The sequence below is a fragment of the Penicillium crustosum genome (genome assembly GCF_028827405.1).
Source record: "Penicillium crustosum strain IBT 35664 chromosome Unknown utg000005l_segment0_segment0, whole genome shotgun sequence".
Classification (NCBI taxonomy): Eukaryota; Fungi; Ascomycota; class Eurotiomycetes; order Eurotiales; family Aspergillaceae; genus Penicillium; species Penicillium crustosum.
Genome location: NW_026623126.1, coordinates 414,092 through 439,331, shown reverse-complemented (window position 1 = coordinate 439,331; position 25,240 = coordinate 414,092). Strand labels below are relative to the sequence as shown.

The 25,240-nt window shown below is 46.5% G+C and overlaps 10 protein-coding genes across 10 annotated transcripts; 6 read left to right on the top strand and 4 right to left on the bottom strand.

The window, feature by feature from the left end:
* Positions 1–1,024: 1,024 nt before the first annotated feature.
* Positions 1,025–3,714, top strand: N7487_010850 (glycoside hydrolase family 55 protein; the record flags this gene model as incomplete). Its single annotated transcript, XM_056878580.1, has 5 exons — positions 1,025–1,364; positions 1,418–1,876; positions 1,926–3,111; positions 3,164–3,256; positions 3,319–3,714. The coding sequence occupies 5 exons, from the start codon at positions 1,025–1,027 to the stop codon at positions 3,698–3,700; spliced, it is 2,460 nt and encodes an 819-aa protein (XP_056723899.1). The 3' UTR covers positions 3,701–3,714.
* Positions 3,715–4,299: 585 nt separating this feature from the next.
* On the top strand, positions 4,300–5,460 carry N7487_010849 (uncharacterized protein; the record flags this gene model as incomplete). Its single annotated transcript, XM_056878579.1, has 3 exons — positions 4,300–4,636; positions 4,860–5,347; positions 5,413–5,460. The coding sequence occupies 3 exons, from the start codon at positions 4,300–4,302 to the stop codon at positions 5,458–5,460; spliced, it is 873 nt and encodes a 290-aa protein (XP_056723898.1).
* A 310-nt stretch (positions 5,461–5,770) lies between these two features.
* On the top strand, positions 5,771–6,568 carry N7487_010848 (SDR family oxidoreductase; the record flags this gene model as incomplete). The annotated part of the gene is made up of 1 exon (XM_056878578.1): positions 5,771–6,568. One exon carries the CDS (start codon positions 5,771–5,773, stop codon positions 6,566–6,568), a length of 798 nt encoding a protein of 265 aa, XP_056723897.1.
* Positions 6,569–6,748: 180 nt separating this feature from the next.
* N7487_010847 (uncharacterized protein) lies at positions 6,749–7,678 on the bottom strand (the record flags this gene model as incomplete). Its single annotated transcript, XM_056878577.1, has 1 exon — positions 6,749–7,678. The coding sequence occupies one exon, from the start codon at positions 7,676–7,678 to the stop codon at positions 6,749–6,751; it is 930 nt and encodes a 309-aa protein (XP_056723896.1).
* Positions 7,679–8,180: 502 nt separating this feature from the next.
* Positions 8,181–9,983, bottom strand: N7487_010846 (amidase; the record flags this gene model as incomplete). Its single annotated transcript, XM_056878576.1, has 5 exons — positions 8,181–8,296; positions 8,348–8,536; positions 8,590–9,198; positions 9,254–9,665; positions 9,714–9,983. The coding sequence occupies 5 exons, from the start codon at positions 9,981–9,983 to the stop codon at positions 8,181–8,183; spliced, it is 1,596 nt and encodes a 531-aa protein (XP_056723895.1).
* Positions 9,984–11,384: 1,401 nt separating this feature from the next.
* On the top strand, positions 11,385–13,231 carry N7487_010845 (uncharacterized protein; the record flags this gene model as incomplete). Its single annotated transcript, XM_056878575.1, has 7 exons — positions 11,385–11,503; positions 11,575–11,668; positions 11,720–11,844; positions 11,906–12,164; positions 12,219–12,482; positions 12,542–12,949; positions 13,004–13,231. The coding sequence occupies 7 exons, from the start codon at positions 11,385–11,387 to the stop codon at positions 13,229–13,231; spliced, it is 1,497 nt and encodes a 498-aa protein (XP_056723894.1).
* A 2,560-nt stretch (positions 13,232–15,791) lies between these two features.
* On the top strand, positions 15,792–16,925 carry N7487_010844 (uncharacterized protein; the record flags this gene model as incomplete). Its single annotated transcript, XM_056878574.1, has 4 exons — positions 15,792–15,842; positions 15,930–15,966; positions 16,022–16,469; positions 16,520–16,925. 4 exons carry the CDS (start codon positions 15,792–15,794, stop codon positions 16,923–16,925), a joined length of 942 nt encoding a protein of 313 aa, XP_056723893.1.
* A 695-nt stretch (positions 16,926–17,620) lies between these two features.
* Positions 17,621–19,561, bottom strand: N7487_010843 (uncharacterized protein; the record flags this gene model as incomplete). Its single annotated transcript, XM_056878573.1, has 1 exon — positions 17,621–19,561. The coding sequence occupies one exon, from the start codon at positions 19,559–19,561 to the stop codon at positions 17,621–17,623; it is 1,941 nt and encodes a 646-aa protein (XP_056723892.1).
* Positions 19,562–20,029: 468 nt separating this feature from the next.
* On the bottom strand, positions 20,030–21,961 carry N7487_010842 (uncharacterized protein; the record flags this gene model as incomplete). The annotated part of the gene is made up of 10 exons (XM_056878572.1): positions 20,030–20,113; positions 20,163–20,278; positions 20,346–20,373; positions 20,432–20,629; positions 20,688–20,920; positions 20,998–21,141; positions 21,216–21,547; positions 21,601–21,673; positions 21,737–21,750; positions 21,819–21,961. 10 exons carry the CDS (start codon positions 21,959–21,961, stop codon positions 20,030–20,032), a joined length of 1,365 nt encoding a protein of 454 aa, XP_056723891.1.
* A 1,788-nt stretch (positions 21,962–23,749) lies between these two features.
* N7487_010841 (fungal specific transcription factor domain-containing protein) lies at positions 23,750–24,817 on the top strand (the record flags this gene model as incomplete). Its single annotated transcript, XM_056878571.1, has 4 exons — positions 23,750–23,784; positions 23,853–23,930; positions 23,986–24,552; positions 24,607–24,817. 4 exons carry the CDS (start codon positions 23,750–23,752, stop codon positions 24,815–24,817), a joined length of 891 nt encoding a protein of 296 aa, XP_056723890.1.
* Positions 24,818–25,240: the final 423 nt, after the last annotated feature.

The following is a 25,240-nucleotide window of genomic DNA, read 5'->3' as shown; positions in this document are numbered from 1 at the left end:
GATATATAACCAAAAGGACTACACATGATGTATGTGCATGATATAACAGAAATTACCAGAAACCACCGAGTGGGCTGCACATCTTGCATCTTGCGAGTGACTGGAAAATCATACCGAACCCAATCTGCCTACCACTTGAGGATTACAACGTTCGAGTCAAGGTAAACAAAGGTAAGTGTGATGTATAAGATAGAAGTACCTGAGTCTTCACAGTTTCATCTCCCCGCACTTAGGGCACTTAGGGCGTGGCGTTCCGTGGGTCTGCTGACCTTATTTCCATTTAAGTTAATCAGAGTTAGGACACTTTGAATTTCAAGGTTACTTACTTACTCCGTACGGAGTACATAGGTACTCCGTACGTACCTAGGTATGAGTATAAATCCCTGATCGGGTTCTCTTACCAACCAGTCACACATACACCCTTAAGTCACATATCACATACTCCGAAAAAGTGGCTGCAATGGAATTCTCAACTAGTCACATTCCACTCCTATCGGGAAGCACCCACGACAAACTAGCGAGTTAGCTTGGTTTTTTGTACAATGTGATGTGCTAGACATCGATTGATTGACTATTGGCTGACATGCAGGTAGAGGCAGGAAACTACACCTCGTGTGGGGAAAGATCAGCGCCATTTATTCATATTCTCATTTCCACCTGGCCATCTTCATATCATGAGACGGAGACTACGGCGTGACAGAAAAATGGACTTCCCCGGAAAATAAATAGCCAATGGATACCCCTGGTCTAGAGTCACTCGCTATCTATTTCCCCATCTCGAGTGGTATTTCGGGGTGGGATTCCTTAATTTGCTTTTCTTTCGGCTGCAGTTACAGGGTCACTGACTCCATCCCTTTCGTGTCATGCGCATGCCTGCATTATCCGATCGAGTCTATTGTCGGAATCGCCCAGGTGGCTATACATAAAACCATGCTTCCCCGGCTCACGTTTTCCATGCTTTTCTATCCAGTGACTCGCAAGCACCCGTCTTGCTGACTTACCCCCTCATTGATTCAGGGTCAAGATGTATTATTCTTCTGTGATCAAGTATTTTTCTTTGGTAGCTTGTGCCAATGCACAGCTACTAGAAATACCCGCTGTGGATGATATAGTCAGTTCTGCTATGCTTCCCTTTGAGCAGTACACGTCCTTCGGTCTAGCTCCAACGAAAATCGCCTCGGCTGCTGTAAGCTTTGGAACCAAGGCTGCCGTGAACGCCGATTCTGCCGTTGCAGCAGCGGTGGCAGCAGCAGCAGACACTGGGTATTGGCTAGCAGACATCGCTCACCAAGGAGTCGCAGCCTTCAACCCGAACCCCTCTAGTTACCAAGTCTTCCGAAATGTGAAGGACTATGGAGCTAAAGGTGAGCATTCATGGATCCCTACTACCCCCCAAGAAGTACTAAAGTAACTATAGGTGATGGTGTGACCGACGACACGGCCGCCATTAATGCGGCCATAAGCGCCGGTGGTCGTTTTGGCCCAGCAAGCAGACAATCTTCCACCACGACTCCCGCGATAGTCTACTTCCCATCTGGAACGTACATAATCTCAACATCGATCATTGATTACTATTTCACCCAGCTGATTGGCAACCCGAATGCAATGCCCGTCATAAAAGCAACCGCAGGTTTTGTCGGACTAGGGATGATTGACGGTGACCAATACCAGAGCGATGGAAACCAGGGCTGGACGTCGACGAATGTTTTCTTCAGACAGATTCGCAATTTGAAATTGGACCTAACTTCAATCCCTGCCGGTACTGCTGCGACTGGTATTCATTGGCCGACTGGCCAAGCCTCCAGCATCGAGAATGTTGTCATTGCTATGAGTTCTGCTTCTGGAACGCAGCACCAGGGTATCTTCATTGAAAATGGTATGTTGGTACTTGGATTTATTTTCGGCCTGCACTAACGCAGTACAAGGTTCTGGTGGCTGGATGACCGATGTGGTAATAACTGGTGGTCTTTATGGTGCCAATATTGGCAACCAGCAATTCACAATGCGGAACTTGGCCATTTCGAATGCAGTGACCGCAATTTCTCAGATCTGGAACTGGGGTTGGACTTACCAAGGCCTGTCGTTGTCTAATTGCACAACTGCTATTTCAATCAGCAACGGTGGTGCCGGTGCCCAGCTCGTTGGCTCGGTCAATATCCTTGACAGCACCATTCAGAATTGCCCTACCTTTGTCGATACCGCCTGGCAGACCTCGACGCTATCGACTGGCAGTCTCATTCTGGAGAACATAATCCTAAACAATGTCCCGGTTGCAGTCAAAGGCGTCAGTGGTACTGTCCTTGCTGGCTCGTCGGGTTCTACGACCATTGGCGCTTGGGGACAAGGCCACAAATATACTCCAAACGGACCGACCAACTTCCAGGGATCTTTCACTGCGCCGACCCGCCCGAGCGCTTTGCTTGCTAGCGGATCGAACAGGTATTTTACCAAGTCCAAGCCTCAGTATGCGCAATCGCCGGTATCTTCGTTTGTCAGCATTCGGAGCGCAGGCGCCAAGGGAGATGGTTCAAACGACGACACGGCAGCCATTCAATCCGCATTGACATCTGCCGCGTCTGCAGGTAAAATCGTGTTCTTCGATCAAGGAACGTACAAAGTTACCCGCACTATTTACGTCCCGCCAGGCTCTCGGATTGTCGGCGAGGCATATTCTGTCATCATGGCTACTGGCAGTGTATGGTCGAGCATTACCAATCCCATCCCCGTCATTCAAATTGGCAGATCTGGAGAATCCGGGTTCGTTGAATGGTCCGACATGATAGTGAGCACCTCGGGCTCCACACCGGGTGCTGTACTCATTGAGTGGAACTTGGCGGCAACATCAGGTTCCGGGATGTGGGATGTTCACACCCGAATTGGGGGCTTCCAAGGATCTCAGCAGCAGGTTGCTCAGTGCCCAACGACCGCAGCTGTCTCTGCCGCCTGTCAGGTTGCTTACATGTCCATGCACATTACTAAGGTCGCCAGTGGTGTTTACTTGGAGAATGTTTGGCTTTGGACTGCCGATCACGACCTGGAAAGCCCAACTAATACCCAGATCTCGGTGTATACCGGCCGTGGTCTCTTGATAGAAGGAAAGAATGTCTGGCTGTAAGTAACAGAGAACCCCTACCGTGCTTTCTCAAACTAACAATGGCGCAAGATACGGAACGGGATCCGAGCATCACTCGCTGTACCAGTATCAGTTCTCAGGCGCAAGTTCGATTGTGGGAGGTTTCATGCAGACAGAAACACCGTAAGTGATCCATTCACAAATTTACTGTTCCTGCGTCTCTTGTCCTAACCAATTGCACGCAGATACTATCAGCCAAATCCCAGCGCAGCCAATGGCCCATACACTACCAACTCGACTCTCAATGACCCCGACTATAGTAGCTGTCTCGGTGGAAACTGCAACTCTCTTGGTCTCCGGATCCTCAATACCAAGGATGTGAACATCTACGGGGCTGGGCTATACAGCTTCTTCAACCATTACAGTACCACTTGCTCCACATTCCCCCTTCCGGAGAACTGTCAAAGTATGATCTTCAGCATTGAGGGTAGTACAAGTGGACTGGTGGTATATGGGCTAAACACTGTTGGAACAAGTTATATGATTGTGAAGGATGGTACTGCGCTGGCGACGGTTGCCGACAATTTGGCTACCTATGCTGCTACTATTGCGTACTTCACCTTCTAGAGCTTCATAGCCTTTATGAAAGGAGAAGGTCTCGAGTGTCAGAAATTATTCGGTACATATGTTGATGCTATGCAAGTTCCAAATTTAAGATCTATATGAACTACATTAAGTAGGTCGGTCTAGTACCTATGTTTGGCCATGGTAGATTTTGCTGAGGTGGAGCCATGCTCAGTGGTCACTCGTCCTCTGTGGGCATTATTTGCATTATAATAATGACAATAAAGTAGTGTAGGGCGATAGACGAGGGATGGTGATGAGTGAAGGGGATTTCTTCGGGATTTGGATTGGATTATTGCGCGACGCGGGTACTTGCATTGACATTATTGATTTCCACCTCACAAGTCCTGATGAACCCTCTTTAATACTTTAAATATAAAATGTGTACATCTATTGGAGAAAAGCCTAATTAATCTAAAAAGCCAAAATGTGTTCAATGTACACACATTTGAGAAACGCCGAGGGTAAATAGCTGCGGATATGAATCCGGGGTCATAGATGAGGGGGTCGGATACCCCGGAAAATAAATACATAAAGATACCTAGGTACCTACATAGCCACATCTACACGCCTCATCTTAATCTTAATTTCAACTCCGTATCATGACGAAATCAAGTAACGATACAGTCATCTCGTTCGATTCCCTCCCACTAGACCCAACAGGCCCACGAGGAAATGCCTGGGGTCGATTTGGAAAAGATGACCAACTTGGGACATTGAACCTGCTCACCCCCGAGCGGGTTGTCGCAGCCGCAAAGGAAATCCAAACTGGTGTGCGAATCTCACTTGACTGGGCATTGAGCATGCCTTCGCATCCTAGCTTCAATCGGGATCCATTTAAGCAGGAGCTTGTTCTGCGGAATCCGAATTGTATTTATGACGATATCCTGACATTCAATAGCCAAGGGTCTACCCAATGGGATGGGTTTAGACACTACGGTATGTTATTGAGCATCTATGGATTTGGGGATTATTGCTTACCGGTGGTTGCATCTAGCAAACCAGAAGTCCCGGCAGTTCTATAACGGACATACCACAGAAGAGATAGAGAGCTCTGATATAATTGGAATTCACTGTATGAACCAGCTCTACGATATACGGCCAACCCCGCACTAACTCCCAACCCCTCATGTAGCCATATGTGAACATGGTGGAATAACAGGTCGTGGTGTTCTTCTCGACTACGCAGAATGGGCCACCACAAATTCAATCTCCATCTCCGCCCTCGCATCAGAGGCCATCACCCTCGAAAACCTGAAGCGAGTAGTCAAAGATCACAACCTCGATTTCCAAAAGGGTGATATTCTATTCATCCGCAGCGGCTTCACGGCCGCATACAACAAGCTGGACAACCAACAGCGAAAGGAGCTGGCACTCCGATCATCGCCGGATTTTAGCGGTGTTGAAGCGACAGAAGATATGGTGCGATGGTTATGGGAACATCAGTTTTCTGCTGTCGCTGGTGATGCACCGAGCTTTGAGCGTGCGCCTATTAGAGGTGCCCATGCGGATCCGAATTTCAATTTGCATGAGTGGGTGCTGGCAGGTTGGGGTACTCCTATTGGGGAGATGTTTGATTTGGAGAAGTTATCGGAGCACTGCAAGACTATTGGACGTTATAGCTTTTTCTTGTCCAGTATGCCTTTGAAGGTGGGTTTCTCATGATTATTGGTTGCGTTCAATGTTGGCATTGTGCTAATTAAGACTTGGTCTAGGTTATCGGCGGTGTGGCTAGCCCGCCTAATGCGTTTGCTATTTTCTAAATTTATTTTCTATCTACTGAAACCAACAAATAATTTGAGAGATCTTTTACTCCACCGTGTCCACAGAAATGTTGGCGGGATTGTGCCGCCGAGTGTTCCGCCGGGTGGAGAAGGACAACAACATCGCAAAGATGGGACTGATAAGTTGCACGGTGGGAAAGTTGAATCCGGGCCCCCGGTCAACGGTCAAAAGGTATATAAAGTCTGCATAGATCCTTCTACAACCCCTCAATTATCCAAACGAACAACTCTCAAATCATCTTCCCCTCTATACACATCTTCAACGCACATCTCTCCCTTTCTCGCCACAATGATCGAAATTCCCAAGGCCAACTCCCTCAAAGACCTTTTCAGTCTGAAAGGCAAGGTTGTAGTTGTCACCGGCGCCTCCGGTGCTCGAGGAATCGGCCTCGAAGCAGCCCGCGGCTGTGCCGAAATGGGTGCCGACGTTGCAATCACATACTTCTCGCGAGGCGAGGGAGCCGAAGCAAACGCCAAGGCCCTGCAGGAGGAGTACGGTGTCAAAGCCAAGGCCTACAAATGCGACACATCGAAGTGGACTGAAGTGGAAGAGCTGGTCGCAAACGTTATCGCCGAGTTTGGCAAGATTGACTCTTTCATCGCGAACGCTGGCCGCACCGCCGATGCGGGTGTTCTCGATGGCTCCGTCGAAGACTGGGAGAACATTATCCAGGCAGATCTCAACTCCGTCTTTTACTGTGCCAAGGCTGTTGGCCCTCATTTCAAGGAACACGGCAAGGGAAGCTTTGTGATTACTGCTTCGATGTCCGGCCACATCGTCAATTACCCCCAGGAACAGACTTCATACAACGTTGCTAAGGCTGGGTGTATTCACATGGCTCGCTCATTGGCTAATGAGTGGAGGGACTTTGCTCGTGTTAACAGTATCTCACCTGGATACGTTAATACTGGGTTGGGAGACTTTGTGCCTGCAGACATTCAGGATGGTTGGAATAAGTTGATTCCTATGGGTCGCCAAAGTGATCCTAAGGAGTTGAAGGCCGCATATGTGTACTTTGCTAGCGATGCTAGTACTTACACTACTGGTGCGGATCTGCGCATTGATGGAGGTTACATTTGTCGGTAAAGAGAAAGATCTTTGAAGATATACCAAAGATGTTGTGTGTATTTAAAAGGTACAATGAACAAGTCTTAAAGAAAAAGACTACCTTTCTAAAACTGTTTCGAGAAGTAGAAGCAAGTAGATACCTCTTTAGTAGCACAATATGTAACTTTCATGACTATCATTTACACTCAAACTACATTATCACAGAGTCAAAGTTCCCCCATCAATAACAATATCGGCACCGGTAATGTACCGTCCTGCACGCTGGCTACACAGAAGAATAACAGCCCCAGTAATCTCTTCAGGATCCCCCATCCGACCCATTGGACAACGAGAATCCCAAATCTTCCTAACATCCGCCAAACTATCCCCAGCATTAAGAATTGTATCCATATACCCGGGACTAATACTATTAACCCTGATCCCATGAACAGCCCATTCAGCAGCGAGATTTCGCGTCAGATGCGCAACCCCAGCCTTGCTCGCATTGTAAGCAGCCTGCGGCTGCGGGAAATTGGTATAATGGGCCGACATCGACGCAGTGAACAGGATGCACCCGCCTTTACCTGAGGACTCCATGCGTTTTGCTGCTGCTTGCGCGCAGAAGAAAGATCCGTTCAGGTTGACGTCCATCACTTTGTTGAATTGGTCGGGTGTTACTGAAAGGGATGGTTGACAGCCGGGAATCCCAGCGAAGCAGCAGAGGATGTCGATGCCTTCCATTGTTTTGTTTGCCTGCTCGAATGCGGCTTCAATTGATTCCATTGATGTCACATCCAATGGGACTTTTTTTATATTGGCAGAGGGGAACTTTGATGCTAGCGATTGGATTTCTTCTGATGATGTCTCCAAGGTTCTAGGGAGATCCATGATACATAGTGAGGAAAGACCGTGCTCTAGGAGAGCCTGTGCAGAGATCAGGCCTAGTGCTCCTGCTCCGCCGGTGACTATAGCTTTCCCCTGAACTTGGAACCGTGCCTCCGCTCGCTCGCGGGCAGATGTTGAGGTTACTGGGGCGAGGGGGCGAGTGAGCGCGCTTGAACCCTCCGACAAGGTCATCATGGGGATGACTCGGGAAGTTAGCGAGGCTCGCTGGTCCTCACTCGCCCCTGCTGAGGTATCGGCGGACATTTTGATTTTGTAACGTCGAGTTCCAAGATGAATGGGTGTTTACCTATGTGGAGATTGATGTAATAAATTCGTTATCAGGCTTGGAGGACAAGACTGTTCACACAACGCGAAGGGAATGAGTGCAACAAGAAGTGGAAACAATGTGGGGTATTCGGGTTATGACGATGCATTATAGAAAAGGAAGGGACTTTGTCGATCACATAAAGCAGCGGGTTTAAAGCGTAGAGCTCAATAGGATTCTTAATTTGGAAGTACGTGCAGATGGTGGGGATGAGCGGATGCGAGGCGGTACACTTCCGCCAAAGCGGGGGATTCGGGGATTTCGCTGGCATCGGGCGGAGACATCGAGCCATCCCTCGGAGTGGGCCGATCCGACCTCATCTTGATGCAATGGGCACTTGGGCGGTATGGCACAATTTATTATTTTGATATATCACCAAGGATCACCGTCTGTAGATACTGAGGCCCCAATGTCTGAGTTTGTTGTACTGTTTCGCCCGGTTCATAGGGCGACAGTCTTGAGAATGACATCTGTCATCGCTAACAACTTCTCTTCTTCGAGTCTGCGACCAACCAGTTGCAGACTAACCGGCATGCCATGCACGGAGTCGGCAGAGTCTAGTTCTGTTAGTTCGAGCACGTCAAGTTCTTCAAGTATGGGCCACTGACAATCTTTTTGAATCTTCCCGTCCATATCACTCAGTGCCTGATGGTCGGTATACGGTGTATCAATAGCCTTATTGGTCGTGACACCACAGGGGAATGAAACGGCCGGATAATCAAGCAGGTTGAAAACACATGTATACCCAGCGTAACCGAATTTGCCATTCTCGACACTGCTGTATGGCGTCGTAGGGCCTACAGGAACCGGTTAATAAAGCATGTTACCTCGCTGAAGTAGGCGGACTTACCTAGAAGTGCATCAATGCCAGCCTCATTCCATCGATCCAGATAAGATTTGCAGAGAGCGTTACGCTTAACATGAGTCTGCCATAGATCGTACACGCTTATTTCCTTTGCGTCCTCGTACGGCTTCATTTCCGGACGGAACGGTTCCCCTGTTGGCTCGAGTAGATCCCGTACAGACTTCCCTCCATCTGCGAGGAACAAACGCCCGAGTACGATGAGCATTTCCATGTGCTCGGTCGAAGGCCAGGTGACAATCTCGTGACCAGCTGCCTTTAACTTCTCGACGGTCTCCTTGAGTGCACGAGCGACAGGAGGGGTTGGGGAAACGAATCCATCGTTCCAGAGGACACCAATTTTAAGAGTCTTCTTCAGTTCCACAGATCGCCAGGGGATGGGGAGGCATTTCGGGTCCCGGATCCAGGGTTGTAGGCCGAGAATGGTGCTGGACCAGAAAACGATTTCTTCCAGGGTCTTGGCTATCGGACCGCTGACGCCAATTATGGATTCTTGGCCTTCCAGACAGGCGCGTGAACGGAAGTTGGGAAAGCGCCCGGCGGAGGCGCGAATGGTGAAGGTGCCAGTGCAAGCGGCTGGCATACGGAGGGAGCCACCTAGTAGAACAATTAGCATTGTCCTTCGTGATAAAGTTTCCGCGTTGATACGTACCGATATCACTGCCGACACCAAGTCGACTACCACCGAACGCAATCAAGGCAGATTCTCCACCAGATGAACCCCCGGTGGTGAGATTGCGATTTTGTGGGTTGACCGTACGACCGAAAAGATTGTTCACAGACTCTGATATCATCATGGCGGTTGGCACATTGGTCTTGCAGTAGAGCACCGCGCCGGTTTCAAGGAGGAGATCAACAATCGTGCTATTGTAGGTGGCTGGTTTATTAACCAGGGAGGTGAACCCGATAGTTGAATCATAGCCAATATAGTTGAAGTTATCTTTGAGAGAGATAGGCAGGCCATGGAAGGGACCCTTTGTCTTTCCGGTTTGTTGGAAGTAAACATCGAGTTCCTTAGCCTGCGCGATGGCTTTGTCAAAGAAGATTTCTGACAAACAGTTTGTCTAGTCCAGCATTAGGCATTGTTTATATCTTATTGGGAGGAAAAATACCAATTGTTGTGCTACCGCCGCAGCCTTACAGAATGCCTTGGTCACCTCCTCTGACGTCCATGACCCCGAAGATAGATGAGATAGGATCGTCAGGGCAGAAATTGAGGTGATCTCCAATTCGCGCTCAGTGAAAAATCCAGATTCCCGAGGGAAAGTGGTCACATCTAACTGATCTTCAGGAGGAAAGATGGCAGCAGGAATCACCCATTCTGCTGGGATTGAATCCTTGAGTGTCTGGCGCTTTGTGGCCGCAATTGATTCCCACGACATTGTGGTAAGGGTAATAATAAAGTGGATAACGAAATACTAATACATACCTATAACTACCGAAGTATAGCCTTTTATATTCCGGATGAGGGTCCAATGTCGGTATATCGGAGTTTATATCGGACCATAGCATAAAACACGTGCATGGCGTGATTAGCTAGCTCGTCGGTAAATCTGAATCTAGTAATCAACTGCCGATAACGAGGGGTAAGTGAGACACAGACTAATATTTCCCCTTTCGGAAAGTCATGGTTTTTTCTTGCCTCCAGGGCTGTGTCTAGTCCTGATAACTCGTACTGTTATGACTGGAAGACAGAGGTGTCGATAAGAGAGGCATCAGGATGTTCTGTCCTTCTGATGCCTCTGCTACTTTGCCAATAACCTCAATCAAGCTAACTTGATATCAAGGTATACAGCTGTTAGGGTTTACGCAAATTGCTTCCGGCCTGGAAAGATAAAGTGGGTCTAGTCTAGTCTAGATCTTGGTCGTGCATGGTAACGTTTGGCATACTCCGGGCGCCTTAGTACATACACAATACGAGTATTAAAGAGGCTATTTGATTCACGATCATATATACCCAAGTCTTTGCCATTGACAGATATTTGCTACGCAGCGGGGTTTGAAGCAATTTTCCTCCTTTTCGCACTTGATTCTCGAGACGCCATTAATTCAGCTTTCTTAGGTGCCCGAGAGAACTGCAGCTTCATGCGACAATATCACGAGCAGTGTGGATACGGTTGATTGTATTTCGCCTTCGCCAAGTGGTAATACCTCACCGGTGTTCGTCTTCGTCCTAATCGCTAGCCCCGGGAAACAGAATACGAATGATTAAGTGTGCCAAACCAACTTGACTTCTTCACCAAATTTTAGAGAGGAAGGCAGCAGCGATTGTTGATGATTGAGCTGTGGTAAAGATATGCGATAGGGAAAAGGGATGCAATTGGCATAGTTCGACCTTCACATGCATATAGTATCTACCAGTGGACCTCCAGGGTAATCATCTAAGCTTGATATGTGAACTACAGGGTTGGTCTTCTTCCCGGGGTAACCCCAGATGGGATAGTTGGCCCCACTTTCTCTCTAAGCGAGGCTCCATTACGGAGTACTCCGTGTATGCAGAGTAATTTCCCGACGACCAACCAGAATCCCAGCAGATATCATCGTCACCGGCTGGGGCAATCGCGCCTTCTGACGCCTTATCTAGACACAAGGATAGGGTACATCATATAGACTTTAATAGACATCACTCGAATACCAAGTATGTACTACTAAATAAGAGCCCATGGTGATTGTCTAGGCTCTGCTGAATATATATGTATGTTCCTTGATACCCTAGGCAGTACATTACATTTGCATAACTACTCTACTTCTTTCGTATAATTTTGTTTCAATTGGAAAGCATCATGGAAGACCATAAGCCAGATCCGGATATGGGAGAGGACAAGGATGTGCTTAAAGCCCACGCGGCAGAGCTTTTTGATTATCAGAACGAGAAAGCATTGATGCGCAAAATCGACTGGCAGTATGAGATTTTGTCCATTACTATGTATTAGTCGTGCAGAGTTTGACTGACATGGAACTTGTTTTATTTAGCATCCTTCCTGTCATGTTCATTGCCTACATGCTTCAATTTCTCGACAAGACTGCGCTAGGATATACTGCAATATTCGGGATTCAGAAATCATTAGTACGTATTTCTGATCATGTCAACGGTTAACTGCTGACGGCGAGAAAATAGCAACTCGTTGGTGACGAGTATTCATGGGCCTCTAGCGCATTCTACTTTGGTTTCTTGATGGCGTCTTACCCGGTATCCTTATGCTTCGTCAAACTTCCAATCGCGAAGTTCCTCTCCGTTTCCTTGTACGTTGTCCAGCCTCTCTCTCCTTTACCTCATATTTGAAGCTCACAATGAACCCTATAGCATTATATGGGCTATAGTCCTAGCGTGTCATGGCGCCACGTCCAACTTTGCCGGTCTCATATCCCTTCGTGTCCTGCTTGGAATTTTTGAAAGCACAATTAGCCCTGGTCTATCCTTGCTCACTGATCTCTGGTATAAACGGTCTGAGCATGCCTCTAGACATGGAATTTGGTTTGCTGGGAACAGTGTTTCGTCCATTTTTGGTGGACTGTTGACGTATGGTATCGGCCATATCAGCAATTCAGTTGAACCGTGGAGGGTACTTTGCCCTGCATCCCCAAATATAATCTGGGTTTAAGCTAATAATGTATAGTGGATATTTATCATATTCGGCATCGTCACCTTTGCATATGGAATTGTGTTCTATTTTTACCTACCAGATGGCCCTCGCAACGCCCGGTTCCTTTCTAAAGAGGAAGGGGAGTTCATCCACCAACGTGCTCAGCGGGAGTCACACACCACAGTCTCACACAAATGGTCAAAACGCCAATGTGTTGAAGCACTTATCGACCCGAAAACCTGGCTTATTTTCGTGTACTCCATGACATCCAGTATCCCTAATGGAGGTCTCACAAGCGTAAGAATACCTAGAGCGCACTTCGTAAATCTTTACTGATTATTCACCCCCTTCTACAGTTTGGAAGCATTGTTATTTCTGGGTTTGGATACTCGACTTTCAACACTCTTCTCGTTGGATTACCCACGTCAGTGTTTACCCTCATCTGGGTGGTTCTGGCCACGATCATAGTTACAAAATTCCGCAAATCCCGATGCCTTACCGCTGCTGTTTTATCGCTCATCAGTCTAGCCGGGTCTCTTATGGTCTCTCAGATTGACCCTACCAAGAAAGTAGCTCGATTGGCTGGGATGTGGCTTTTCCCTGCATATTCCGCTGGAGTTCCTATTATCCTGAGTATCATTGCCTCTAACGTGGCCGGATACACCAAGAGGACGACGGTGACCGCAGTGATGTTTATTGGCAATTGTGCTGGTAATATCACTGGTCCCTTCCTCTTCTTCTCCAATGAAATGCCTAACTACGGGGTGAGTGCTCTTACTTGGCCATGTGTCTGATGAATAAAAACTAACGATGAGCAGAGTGCCTGGATCGGGATTATGATTTCACTGGCTATTGCCTTCGTCGCTATTCTTGGTTTGCGCCAGCTATTCCAGTTTCAAAATCAGCAACGCGACCGCCAGCAGAATGTAAAATTAGACCCTGAATCTCGCGAGGAGAGTGAAATTGAGGAGGTTGTTGCGCTCGGTATTGCACTCGATCAGGATGAGACTGACTGGGAGAACCCGAACTTCCGTTATTATTTGTAGTGAGTTTGCTTGCACTTTTCAACGCCTTATATACATTCTGAGACGACAATTTCATTCACATCTAAGCTCAATCTCCCATTAAAGATCCAATGTAGAGCCTATACTTATCTAGCTTATTTTTCCGTCAATGTATTGCATCTTCAATGACGTGGAGTTTCTGGTATGATAAGGTAACAACACATCTTTGTCAGTCAATAAGCCACGCGGTAGACAGGATATATTTGTATCTTGTACATGGGCAAGATCTAGATAAGTAAGAGTTCAGATATAGGAGAATAAGTAGGACAAGGCCGATTCGAGCACCCTACGTCTATCCATACTGAGACTTGTCCAGATGTTGCAATTGATGCTGAACTGACATTTGCACATTATAGGCTAGATCATACGACATTTTAAAGATCCCAAAGACCCCACTTGCCGACTCCCGCTTAACTGTAATTTATGCTGCAGCGCCCAGTATTCTGGCATATAACTAGGTACTTTGGCCAAAGTGGCAGTGTTATACCACATTTGGCCGCCCCAAAGTCAAGGGTGATGCGATTGGGTCAATAACCTAGATTTCGGCCTTCGCACTACATGGTTGTCCGCAGTCCGAAGTCCGGAAGAGAACCTATAAATTTAGTTGAATTAATTTAATGGCTCTAGGGTTGAGATATAATATGCATTTATCTTTAATATATTAGTGGTGGTGGGCCACTGGCTTATATGGACCACTTGCTCACCAAATACGTTATTAAGGGAAAGGTTGTGTTGAGGTTGAAATGGTAAAATCTTGTGTATTCCATTCGTACCATATGGGCTTCGACTCTTATAAATCTCTTAATTGAGGCATTTACCAAGATACCATTTTGTAGTGGGAGGGCTCCGTGGCTATGGTAGTGGAGCTCTTGGGTTTGAGGCCCGTTTACTGTATGAGGGCACGATGTGCATGTCCACAATCCTTTAGTTTCAGGGGCGGTCAGAAGGCTCCATAATGCTAACTCACTCTATGTCGTGCTCGATTGAGTAGATCCATAGCCAAAAGAGGAAATCAGCCGAGGTACACACTACGACTGTTGATCTTCCACAACATTATATAGCCGTTGAGGCTCCCTTTATGGCATCAATTAAACCTATAACCCCCGAGCCAATTAAACATATACGATCTCATACTTTCATGGCAATCTTTCGCTTGGCAAAAGTTAAAGATACGTTCGTAAATCCTACGGGGGGCGAAGGAGCGCCATCGATCTTGTACCTAACACTAACTATTAATGGATTTACCGTAATCCTGTATCCTAAAGGGGAGATACAATTTATGTATTGTTTCCGAAGATCTTCCGGACTTTAGGGGTTGAAAAAAAGCTAGGCCTTCTCCGGGGATTTTCCTGGTAATAGTTGGCATTAAATTTATAGTTTAAGACACTTCCCGGTGAACTAATTTCCAATCCATCGCAGTCAAAACTAAATTAAACCCTGGTACGGAGCACCTTAGGGCCATGCCACACCTACTCCGTACCTATTCCCCCTTAACCTGGGTACGCGAGCCCACAGGACAGTTCGCCAGCAATACCTCGAGGTTAAATAGATAAGTGTCTATGCCCATCTCGCCTACTAAGTCTCTCAATTTCACAAAAAGCCCCTTGTCAATATTTATCCAATAGCCAAAGAAGACATCATGTTACTCGTTTCAGTTCAATTTCTATTGCTTCTTGCTAGCAGGTGATTATCTATCTCACAGCCGCAAAGGTATGAATGTTCCTAATATCTCCCACCTTTAAATTGCTGTCACTGCAGTCGACTATTTTTCGCCAGTTATGGATCTTTCGTATCCGTGTAGAAAATATATACTCAAGAACGCTGAGAGGCTAGGCATATTTGACATATTTTACATCCAGAGGATTATGGATATTAGGTGACAGATATACATGCTATACCCGCAATTTGCGGAGAGGATATGTGGATATCCATGGATATTAAGGATGTTGCCACAGTCTAGTTGGATGGCATGGTGGGCATTATTGCTCATCAGTGGAGATTTTGTTTTTTCCCCTTGTTTGTTTCTTATCTCACTACCCACCCTAGAAGACGGAAGACCGAGGGCCAAACGAGTTTCTCCGAACTCAGGCACTGTCTCCATAGCTTTAGCCTTGATATAGTAATTTTAAAGGTGATCAGCGTAGGATTTATATCCGAAACCTTCTTAGTGAAGATTAAAGTCCACGTCGTAGGTTGATATCATTCAAAGGATCTGTCGAAGTGGGGGTCGGATTGATATTGTGTCTTGGGACCGTTTTTTTTTTTTTTGGTCTTACATTTTAAGACTTGCATTTGAAATCGCTGAAATTTAACATGGGTTATTTGGGATTATATTTAATGGCTGAAAAGTAGCTCATCCAACACTCGGCTTATTTGCATCGTGAGCCTCTTTCTCATTCTCTATGTCACTCAGCCCATTAGGGAGCCTCCAGCTGGGACGAATTTAAACGCCTATCATGGCTCACTGAACTATGCTCCTGCGATTGCGACCTATTCGCTTGCGGTGATAGCCGTTGGGCTGCGATTCTATACGAGATTTCGAATGCAAACTGTGAAAATAGGTGCAGATGATTGGGTGATCGTGGCGGCCTTGGTATGTTGTCACCGAATTAAGAAGAAAAAGAAAAAGAAAGGAAGCAATCTTCCGACAATGACTTATATTTCTAACAAATATATACAGCTGCCTGTAACAGCATGTCTCGCTTTGGTTGTGCAAGGTATGTACATACCCCTAAATGGCGTAAAGGGACCTCAATTCTAACTTGTTGATAGCGAGTGGATACAATGGTCTTGGGAAGCATGTGTGGAGTATCCCTCCTGATGAAGTCGTTGAAATGATGCGTATTCTGTTCATCTTCATCCTATTCTACGTGCTTACCACTCCACTCGTTAAAATATCCATTCTTCTCTTCTACCGCCGTATCTTCGGCATGACATATCCAATCTGGTTCTGCATGTTCCTAGCAGTGGGATATTTTTTCTCTGGCTACATCACCTTTCTATCTTACTGTAGACCAGTTTCGTACTACTGGACACAGTTTGCAGAGCCCAGTGGAGGAAAATGTGTGTTCAAGATCTACCCATTCTTTATCACCCAAGCTGCGGTGAATATGGCCACGGATGTGTTCATCCTAGTGGTTCCAATCCCTATTTTATGGAACCTACAAATGAGAAGGGCACAGAAAATTTTATTATCCGGCATCTTTTTGGTTGGAGGAATGTGTGTTACCCCTAGACCAAATGTATGGGACTCAAGCTCATATATCCCAGTGTCTGCATTGCAAGCTTGATCCGGATTTATTACATCACTTTCCTCAAAACCTCCTACGATTACACCTGGGTCATAGGTAAATTCCTCCTCTGGTCCAGCATTGAGCCTTCCATCAGCATCTTATGCGCCTGCCTTCCAACACTATACCCACTGCTCCGCTCAATTATGGCCTGCATGTTTGGCACTAGTTCGAGGAAGTATTCTGGAGCTTTACGCAACCGGGACACAGCCAGTAAAAGAATACATACTGGCAGACGAGGGCCACTTGACTGGGACGAGACCTTGTTGACTACGCATGGCGTACAGGTCGAGATGAGTGGAACCAGGAGGGATAGTGCTCAGAATGGTCACATTACGGTGGAGACGGAATTTCGAATAGTCGAAGAGAGCAATCAATTGAAGTAAAATCTGGGGTACTACTGTCAGCGCATGGGGACCGGCATACTGGAGGATGGATGATTCCTTGTTGTTTTATAATTTATGTTATATAACCGAGGTTCCATATAAATTGGAAGGAAGGCCGATACAGAAATATAGAGCTGTGAGCACCGTTGATTAGACACTTATATTTTCACATACGAATACACTGAAAAATGCCTTGCTCGAGGCACACATTCTTTGTGTCTGTCTTCTAGGGTATTGACATTCCAAATCCAGTTGAGTTAACCTTGAAGCCCCGGATGATGTCATTCGTCGATACGATGGAGCGGCCCGGGGGGTGCCAAAATGACGACAAGAATCAAACTAGCTATAATTGGAGCAACGGAGTATAAACTTGTACCTTGGTATATGTAGTAATATAACTATCAAGGAATGCAACTGCAGGATAAAGAGATCTCAACACTCTCACCTTTCCATTCTTCTACCTCTCTATCTTGTTACGCTGATAGGTGCGCCTTTATAATTTCGCTCGCTTTATACATTGAATGAGAGGTATTTCCAGAATTTTGGATACCGTGCATTCGTTTTTACTATAGTCTCTTGCGCTGTGAAGCGGGAAATGCAACCCCACCAACGTGTCAACATAGATACTCCTATATAACTATGTAGGTAAACAGGTCAGTAGAGCAGGTCATCCTCCATATATTCCACGGGTAAAATCAGGGGTAAGCACTGCTGTCAACATAGTCTATATCTTCTACAGGATCATCAGGTAATATTCCAGGTGCCGGCCATCCCGGTCTTCGATATTTTGACCAATGGTAATTCACTGCATGGATATTGAGACCGTGTTCCTTCTCAAAATATGCCAACTCAGCAGAGGCGCGAGTATATTTGAACCCTCTCAAGCGCGGGAAGGGCAGGCCTTGGAGTAAATCATGCTCCAGGTCAGAGTCCCACTCATCTGCTTGAACTAGAATGACCGATTGATCTAGCTCAAACTGCCGATCGACACAAACGAAGGATATTGTGCCTCGTCTAGGCGTTTTAGGATACACGTAAAGCGCCCGAACGAGCTCCCAGATATCTTTAACATTTCCATCGATCATAGCTGCGCCCTCACGCCAAGGTACGGTCGAATACTCAGGGAATATTTGTCCATCTCGGGAATCGTAATCGGACCCGTCCGAATCCACGTCAATGGGTGGCATGATAAGCTGTTCCAATGTCTGTTTTGCGTCGTTGCTTAACTGGTTCGTGAGGAAGACCACGGTTCGAACCCAACTTTCCGTGATGATAGGTAGCCAGAGAGGTGGATCGACAAAGAATGGTTCATCTGGCTGGCAGAGTATCTCTTTGTTACCTTCGTCGCGAGCGTGAACGTCAGAGGTAATGAAATGACGCACACAGCCAAACTTTTCCATGTCAATGCAAATATCGACGAACGTCATTTTCAGCGTGAATAATGGATTTGTCTTAAGGGGCTTGCATGTAAGAACGCCAAACTGCGCCTCGTCTAGAGCAGATAGTGGTCTGCGGAGATAGAGCAAAGGCATGATTCCATTTCTGTTTTCCCCCAATTGAGCATCCCACGTACGATATTCATTCCAGAAGTTGACGAGGTCTCGACGGGTCTTCATGCGGTGCCTATCCCACGGAACAAGTTCCAGTGTCATGTGGGCTTCGGTGTACCACTCCTCGGTCTCCAGAACGAGTCCCTTGTCTGACTTTGTTGTTGAAACCCTATCGCGGGTGTAGAGAAATCTTGTTGGAACCACCTCCACTAGCTTTTGGTACGTGTTTTCCAAATCCTGGGTCGATGTAGGATACATGAGGAAGATGACTAGATGTGTCCTGCTAGGACGACGATTCCATACCGGCATCTTGATCGGGAGGCTGTTCGTATTGGATACTTGGATGGCCAGCTCGGTGGGTAGATAGCGACCGAGAGCAGTCGTTACGGCTTTGGCATAGTACTCTCTTCCTAGAATATCTGCCGTCCCGGACTTGAACGGTTCTTCATCCGGATCATGTAAAATGATTCCTCTCCATCCTTGGCCGTGCGTCCACAAGGGCCCCCATGATTTGTGAACAGATTTGAACGGCCTTGCTTGAGGATCATTATCACTATACATATAGTCTATGTCATCGAGATTGAACATGGTTTCTTGTGGGGAGCACACAGCACGTCTTGCGAAAACAGAACATTCACCCGAGTCAGGATTCTTCTGTGTGGATAAGAGAATCACCGAGATGCGCCCTCCTTCCCTTATTGAGTATAGATCACGATCTGTGAGAAATCTTCCTGACAGCTGACGATTGGTCGTTTCATCCGCCACGATGATTCTTGGCCGACCCGACCGGTATGCTAAGATAGCAAGGGCATAGAGATTGCTTTGACTGTCGCGACGTGGACCTCCTTGGGCAATAGACTCTAGAAGGCGACGAGGTGGTGACCATACACGGACATTGACATTGACTTTGGGAGTGGCATTTTCGGCTTGGGCAGATGTCCCAAAATATTGGTCGGAATTGGACTCGAGATTGTCCTCGAGTGTTGACTTCACCAGCCCACTAAGCTTCGCTTGGCTTGATGCACACAAATCAGTCAACAAAACCAGGGGCCAAGTGTAGTGTGGATCCATGCGATCGTCGGACATCTCAGATGATCGGCGTTTTAGCGGGGGCAATTCCTCGGGTTGGCGACAAGAGATGGGTTGGCGCTGGAAACCTGCTGTTCCCAATCCTTTTGGCAGGCAAACTTAGCCAAACACATTAGTTTCCCGTTGGCTTATGGAAAGGGAAGCAATTCTGAGCGAGGAAGATTGCTAACCCGGGACTATTTTGGTTGAAGACTAGTGTATCTTGGCATTGAAATTTGACAAGCCATTTCAACAACGTAGATAGGTAAACAAAGATTTTGGCGAAACCGTGGTTCCGAGGGAAGCTTATGAGCTTAAATTGACCCAAAAGAGAAAGCCCGAAATGCATCATGATATTATGCTAAAAAGCTATGGTCTATAAGAGAAGCTTGAGTATGTAGTCTAACAGATCTAAATCTAACAGTGAATCTATGTACTTTTTTTTTAGAAGAGAAGGGTCTTCCTTCCGAGGGTCATTACTGCCAATCACGCAGTGTTGGCACAGGTCCAACTTTTGGAAACGGAGTCTTCGTGAATTGCGACACCCGACACCCATAATCCCAACCCGCACTGGAAAAGATTAACCACTATAAACAAAACCAAGCAGGAGGAAACTTACAATAGCAAAGGCAATAGCCAAGACCAAAATATTGGTAATCGTCAAAACAGCCTTCTTCCAGTTCTGGAAGTAACGGCCCTTGTTCATATAGAACCAGAAGATCGCAGGGAGTCCGACTAATCAAAGTCAGTACTTGTTTAGGTCTTGAGAAATTCGATAATGGGAAGAGGGGGTCAATCTTACAGCTGAACCAACTTCCAAAGACCGCACTCTGTAATTTCCGTATCAGCTGACGTTCTGAGTCAAATGGGATTCGATAAAAGACTTACAATCAGACTGAGTAGATCATTGAATACCGGGATGGATTCCGCCACGATCCAGGCAATAACCCAGACTGCGAGACAGATACCGACCCAGGATCCAATCGACAGGAAGCTTCGGCGGTGCATCTTGTCGGATCCACGGAACATACGCACGTAAATGTATTTGCACGCGACATGACCCAAGACAACTCCGGAAAGGATGGTCTGTATTGAATCAGTAAGGTGCATACAGAAAACAAGCGAATTTAAAAGATATACTCACTGTCGGAATTGAAAGGCCCCAGGCAATCTTGCTCATCAACGGGCTCAGAGAGAGAATGGCAGGCGATTGGACACCGGGGCTGGTGGCTGTTTCCGGTCCCACGTAATGATAGATGAGCAGTGCACTAACAAGGTACAGGACGGTGTCGACGATTTGAAGCATGGCAAGTGACTTATTAAATGTGCGTGGGTCTTCTGTCTCAGACATGAAGCCAAAGTACGCAACGTGAGCGACTAGAAGATGGTCCTTGGATTAGCTCGGTTTGCTTTATTAGCTGCTGATGACTAGCATCATTTGGTGTTTCACGTACGGTAAGCGAAAATGATGTTTGTCACCGCCAAAAAGCCGTCACGGAAGCTGACATCCGTGGTAGCCTCGTTCTTGATATGTCCCTTGCTCTCGACTCCCACAGTGATCATGGTCAACACTGTCGCAACAAAGACACTCAAGAATGCTAGGTACCGGTCAGCCGAGTTCTTCTCTGAATTGAACGGTGTCATGGCTGCACTAGATGAGGACTGTACTCACAGATGACGGACATCCAGTAGACTTTGTCCATAGTACGAGGCAAAGCGCCCAAGAAGCAGATGATCAGTCCAACAACACCAAACACCAACGTGCAAGTACCATGATCGGTCAATACATTCATCAGGATGTTGAACATCAGAATGTTACTTGCCATCAGGAAGATCAATAGCAGAAGCTGGCCAAGTCCTAGCAACTCACGGCCAAAAGGACCCATCAAGATCTCGCCGGCATCTCCCATGCTGTGAACTTCGGGATGACGAAGTTTGAATTGGCCAATAACATAGCCGGTATACCATGAAAGGGCAGAGACAAACAGAATCATGATAGCAGCTCTGGTCAACAGTTTTAGTCATGGGGTTTCGAAGCCGTCAAAAGAAATACGTACGGGACCATTCCTAGGGTAGCCACTGCGGATGGCAAAGACAGAATTCCAACAGAGACATTCTCAGCAATCATAACTGGAATTGAAGTTAGAAGTCGAAGCTTTCGATATGCACGATATCTCAAATTTAGCTACTCACGCATTCCACAGTGCCTGTTGAAAGATGATTAGCCATGCCCATGATAGAATTTACAATCTTTGTGCAAACAATAATAACTTACCACCATTTCATAGTCCGATACTTGATCTCCGCAGTCTCTTCATTTCCAAAGGGCTCCAATTGCTTCGCGTCCAATTTTTTCTCCAAGTCATTTTCGACGGGTCCATCGACCTTGCCGTCCGCGGCATTCTTTCCGTCAAACATGGTGACTTTCCACACGAGTCAGGTCAAGACTTTAGACTCTAGATTGAAAAATCTGATAAGCTCCAAAATGTTTCAATATGTTTCAAAGACTAAGAAGAATCGGGTAACCCCGGCCAAGCCCAAAAAAAACTCTGAAAGCGCTCCGGGGAACTTGGGTGGAGCCGACAGTTTCCCGAAAAATGATCGGCCCGACTCAATTTCATTGCCGGATGCGGCCATGTCTACGGCTTCAATCATAATGGAGTTTGAAGAGTGAGCTTGATGATATATATTTTGGTTAGGTGTCTACCTAACTGTGCAGTATATACCGTTTAGGAAAAGAAAAACAAAATCGAACAAGAGTGGTATGTAGCTTTGGTATGTGTTTTTAAGTCGCCTGGTCGGTAAAGGGGCTGCTTTCTTGTAGGGTGAAGTGTCAATGGAGATGAGATGCGCAGTTCAGAGCGAGACCTTCTCCAAATGAATCAAAGAGAAGAAATCGAAAAGCAATCTAGGAGGGGCTGATGAGCTGGTTATATTAATATCTCTTATCTACAAAGTACATCGTAAGCACTAACCCCGCGGGCAAGCCCGCGGGCGTGCTGATGACTAAGGCGGGACAAGCGGATCCCCGGCGGAGTTTCCCGCCTTGTATCAACAGCGGTCAACACCAACGGTTCATCTCGGTAGCGTTGATCCTTGAAGTCCGTATAGTCTTACCACATGGAAAGCGGCCGTAAGCGTGCTTCTTTAGCATGCAACTATTGCCGGAGGCGGTAGGGTCCCGTGACTCCACGACCCGAGTTTCCCTATGCTGACGGACAAGCAGGAAACGCCGCTGCAATGGCGCGATACCCTCCTGCAGCCTCTGTGAGGATTCAGGTATTGATTGTGTTTATAATGAAGGTGATTCTTCGAGGTGAGAGACCCGTTTTATCCAAAGTCTTGGCAACACTTCTCAACCCCGATAGGCATCGAGGAGAGACTTCCTCCTCAGAATTCTTCCGCCGTCTTGATGCAATTGAGAGCTTTCTATGGAGTCAGCCGAGACTCCCTCAAACACCTCAGACTGGTGAAACAAGAAGTGGTGGTTTTACATTCCCATCGTTATCTGAGCACGAAAGAGCGGACTTTTCTCATCCCTCTACCATGTTGATTTCGTCCCCATCAAGGCCCAACCCGGCAGATATCTCCCAGCTTATCAGTACAAATCCGTCTTCTTTCATATCACCTGAACATGACATCCCGCCTATGAGTATTCCCATCGGGCACACAACAACAACTGAATATATGCTGCATATGAATAGAGTAAAGACCCTCTTCGGGGAGTTTCCACCCGACCTGTTCATACGCGCTGAATCAAAAAGGCACATGCCACACCAATTATCTTTTGTCCCAGGTACAATTACAGCGAGTCAGTTGCCGATACTGGATGAAGCGAGCACTTATCCACTGGTGGAGGCATATTTCAAACACGTCCATGTTGAGATGCCAATCCTCGACAAAGACCAATTTTTGGGGCTTTATAATCACCATACTAGAGCCGGTCTGGGTGTTGACTGTGACTCTGCTCTATGTCTTGCAGTTCTTGCATTAGGATCTGCAGCTCTCGAGCAAGTCGATCCAATAAAGTCCATATCCCCATATTGGGTGCCTGGGGCAGACTTCATTTCACCTGCGTTGCAGATATTGATGAATGAATATTTACTGTCCTTTTGTCCCACAATCACTCTGCCCCAGAGTTTGATACTCATTTCGAAATATTTCGGATTTCTTCTACGACCTCTGCAATCATGGAAACTCATCCATATGGCTTCGACCAGTATCCAGTATTTGAATAGCCGGTTAGTTAATACTTCCTATCCATTTTGTTTGATTTTAAATATACTGATGAAAGATATGTTTGCGATAGAAGCCAAGCCTCGCCAGATAATCATGAACTCAAGTCCAGCATTATTCTACTATCATGGGCAGCATTCGACACCGAGTGGTTGGTCTTCTGATTCAATTTGCACGACCCACTTTTATACTAATATTGATGATAGTGACCTAATAGCCGAACACCATTTACCACGAAGTGGTATCGAACATGTAATTGATCTGACACCTTTCCCAACCTTTGCAAACCATGATGCCCAAGAAACACACGTCTTCCTTGCCGAACTGTCCGTCCGTCGTCTGCTCAATAGAGTACACCACACCATGTACGGAAGTGATTGGACAAGGCGCAGCCTTGGTCTACAGCCAGCTTCAAGCGACAGCCCATCGTATGACTTCCAGTCACTCTCTACAATCCTGAGCGTCTCTCAAGAGCTTGACCGACAGCTTGACAATTGGTTTAGCTTGTTGCCGGGCACAATTAAACCAGATATTAACGATCCTTCTCGATGTACTGGCCTTCAACTCAATATGCTCCACCGCTTTCACTCCGCCAAGGATATCATAACCAGGCCATTTCTTCTTTGTGCAATTGACTCGTCACCGGAGAATGATCTTCCACCAATGGTACTCAAGCAGTGCGAGTCTAGTATAGCTAATTGCCGAGCGTATCTGGATGCCTCGACGCGAAGATTGACGGGGCCATCATCTTGCGCGGAGATAATTATTCATACGTATGTCCATAAGATACTCCATACTACAACTAAACTCATTATTGACTCTTTTAGGATGTTCTCTTCTATTCTTCTCATGACCCTAGGCTCGGTTTGTCCGGCTCTGGCGCAATTGGTACCGGATATTGATGTTCTGCAGAAGAACACGATCGAGACCATCGAGCGATTTGCCGTGGACGGCTCTTTGATTCAAGAGATTCATGGAATTATTATGTTATTGCATAGTAAAACACGAGTGCTTAGGCGGTCTATGCAATCGCTTTAATTTCGGATTCTTTTGTTCCGAGTCGGGATAAGCAATCTGTATCGCTTCAATCATAAAATCAGTACCACCTGCCAATGGTATTGGGACGAGCCATTGGCCTTTTACCATTTTCTTTGAATGTAGTAGCCTGTGAGTTGGCGATACATGGTCCACTCTGTTGAATGGGCCCGGCGGATAATCCCGCCAGGACCACTAGCGCGGTGGAGGTTTCTTTGTTCGATATTCATGCCATTATTATTGAGTTTTTTTTAAGAATAATACCATTTTTTAATGCACTATTAAAATAAAAAACGTTATAACCAAACTAACCCACTCCGGACCAGTTTCACAACTTTCGTAAATAACATGTAACAAATAGAGAGAACCATCCCTGCCGAGGTGCACGATACATAGTATACCCACTTTTTCCTGACGTTGAAGGCA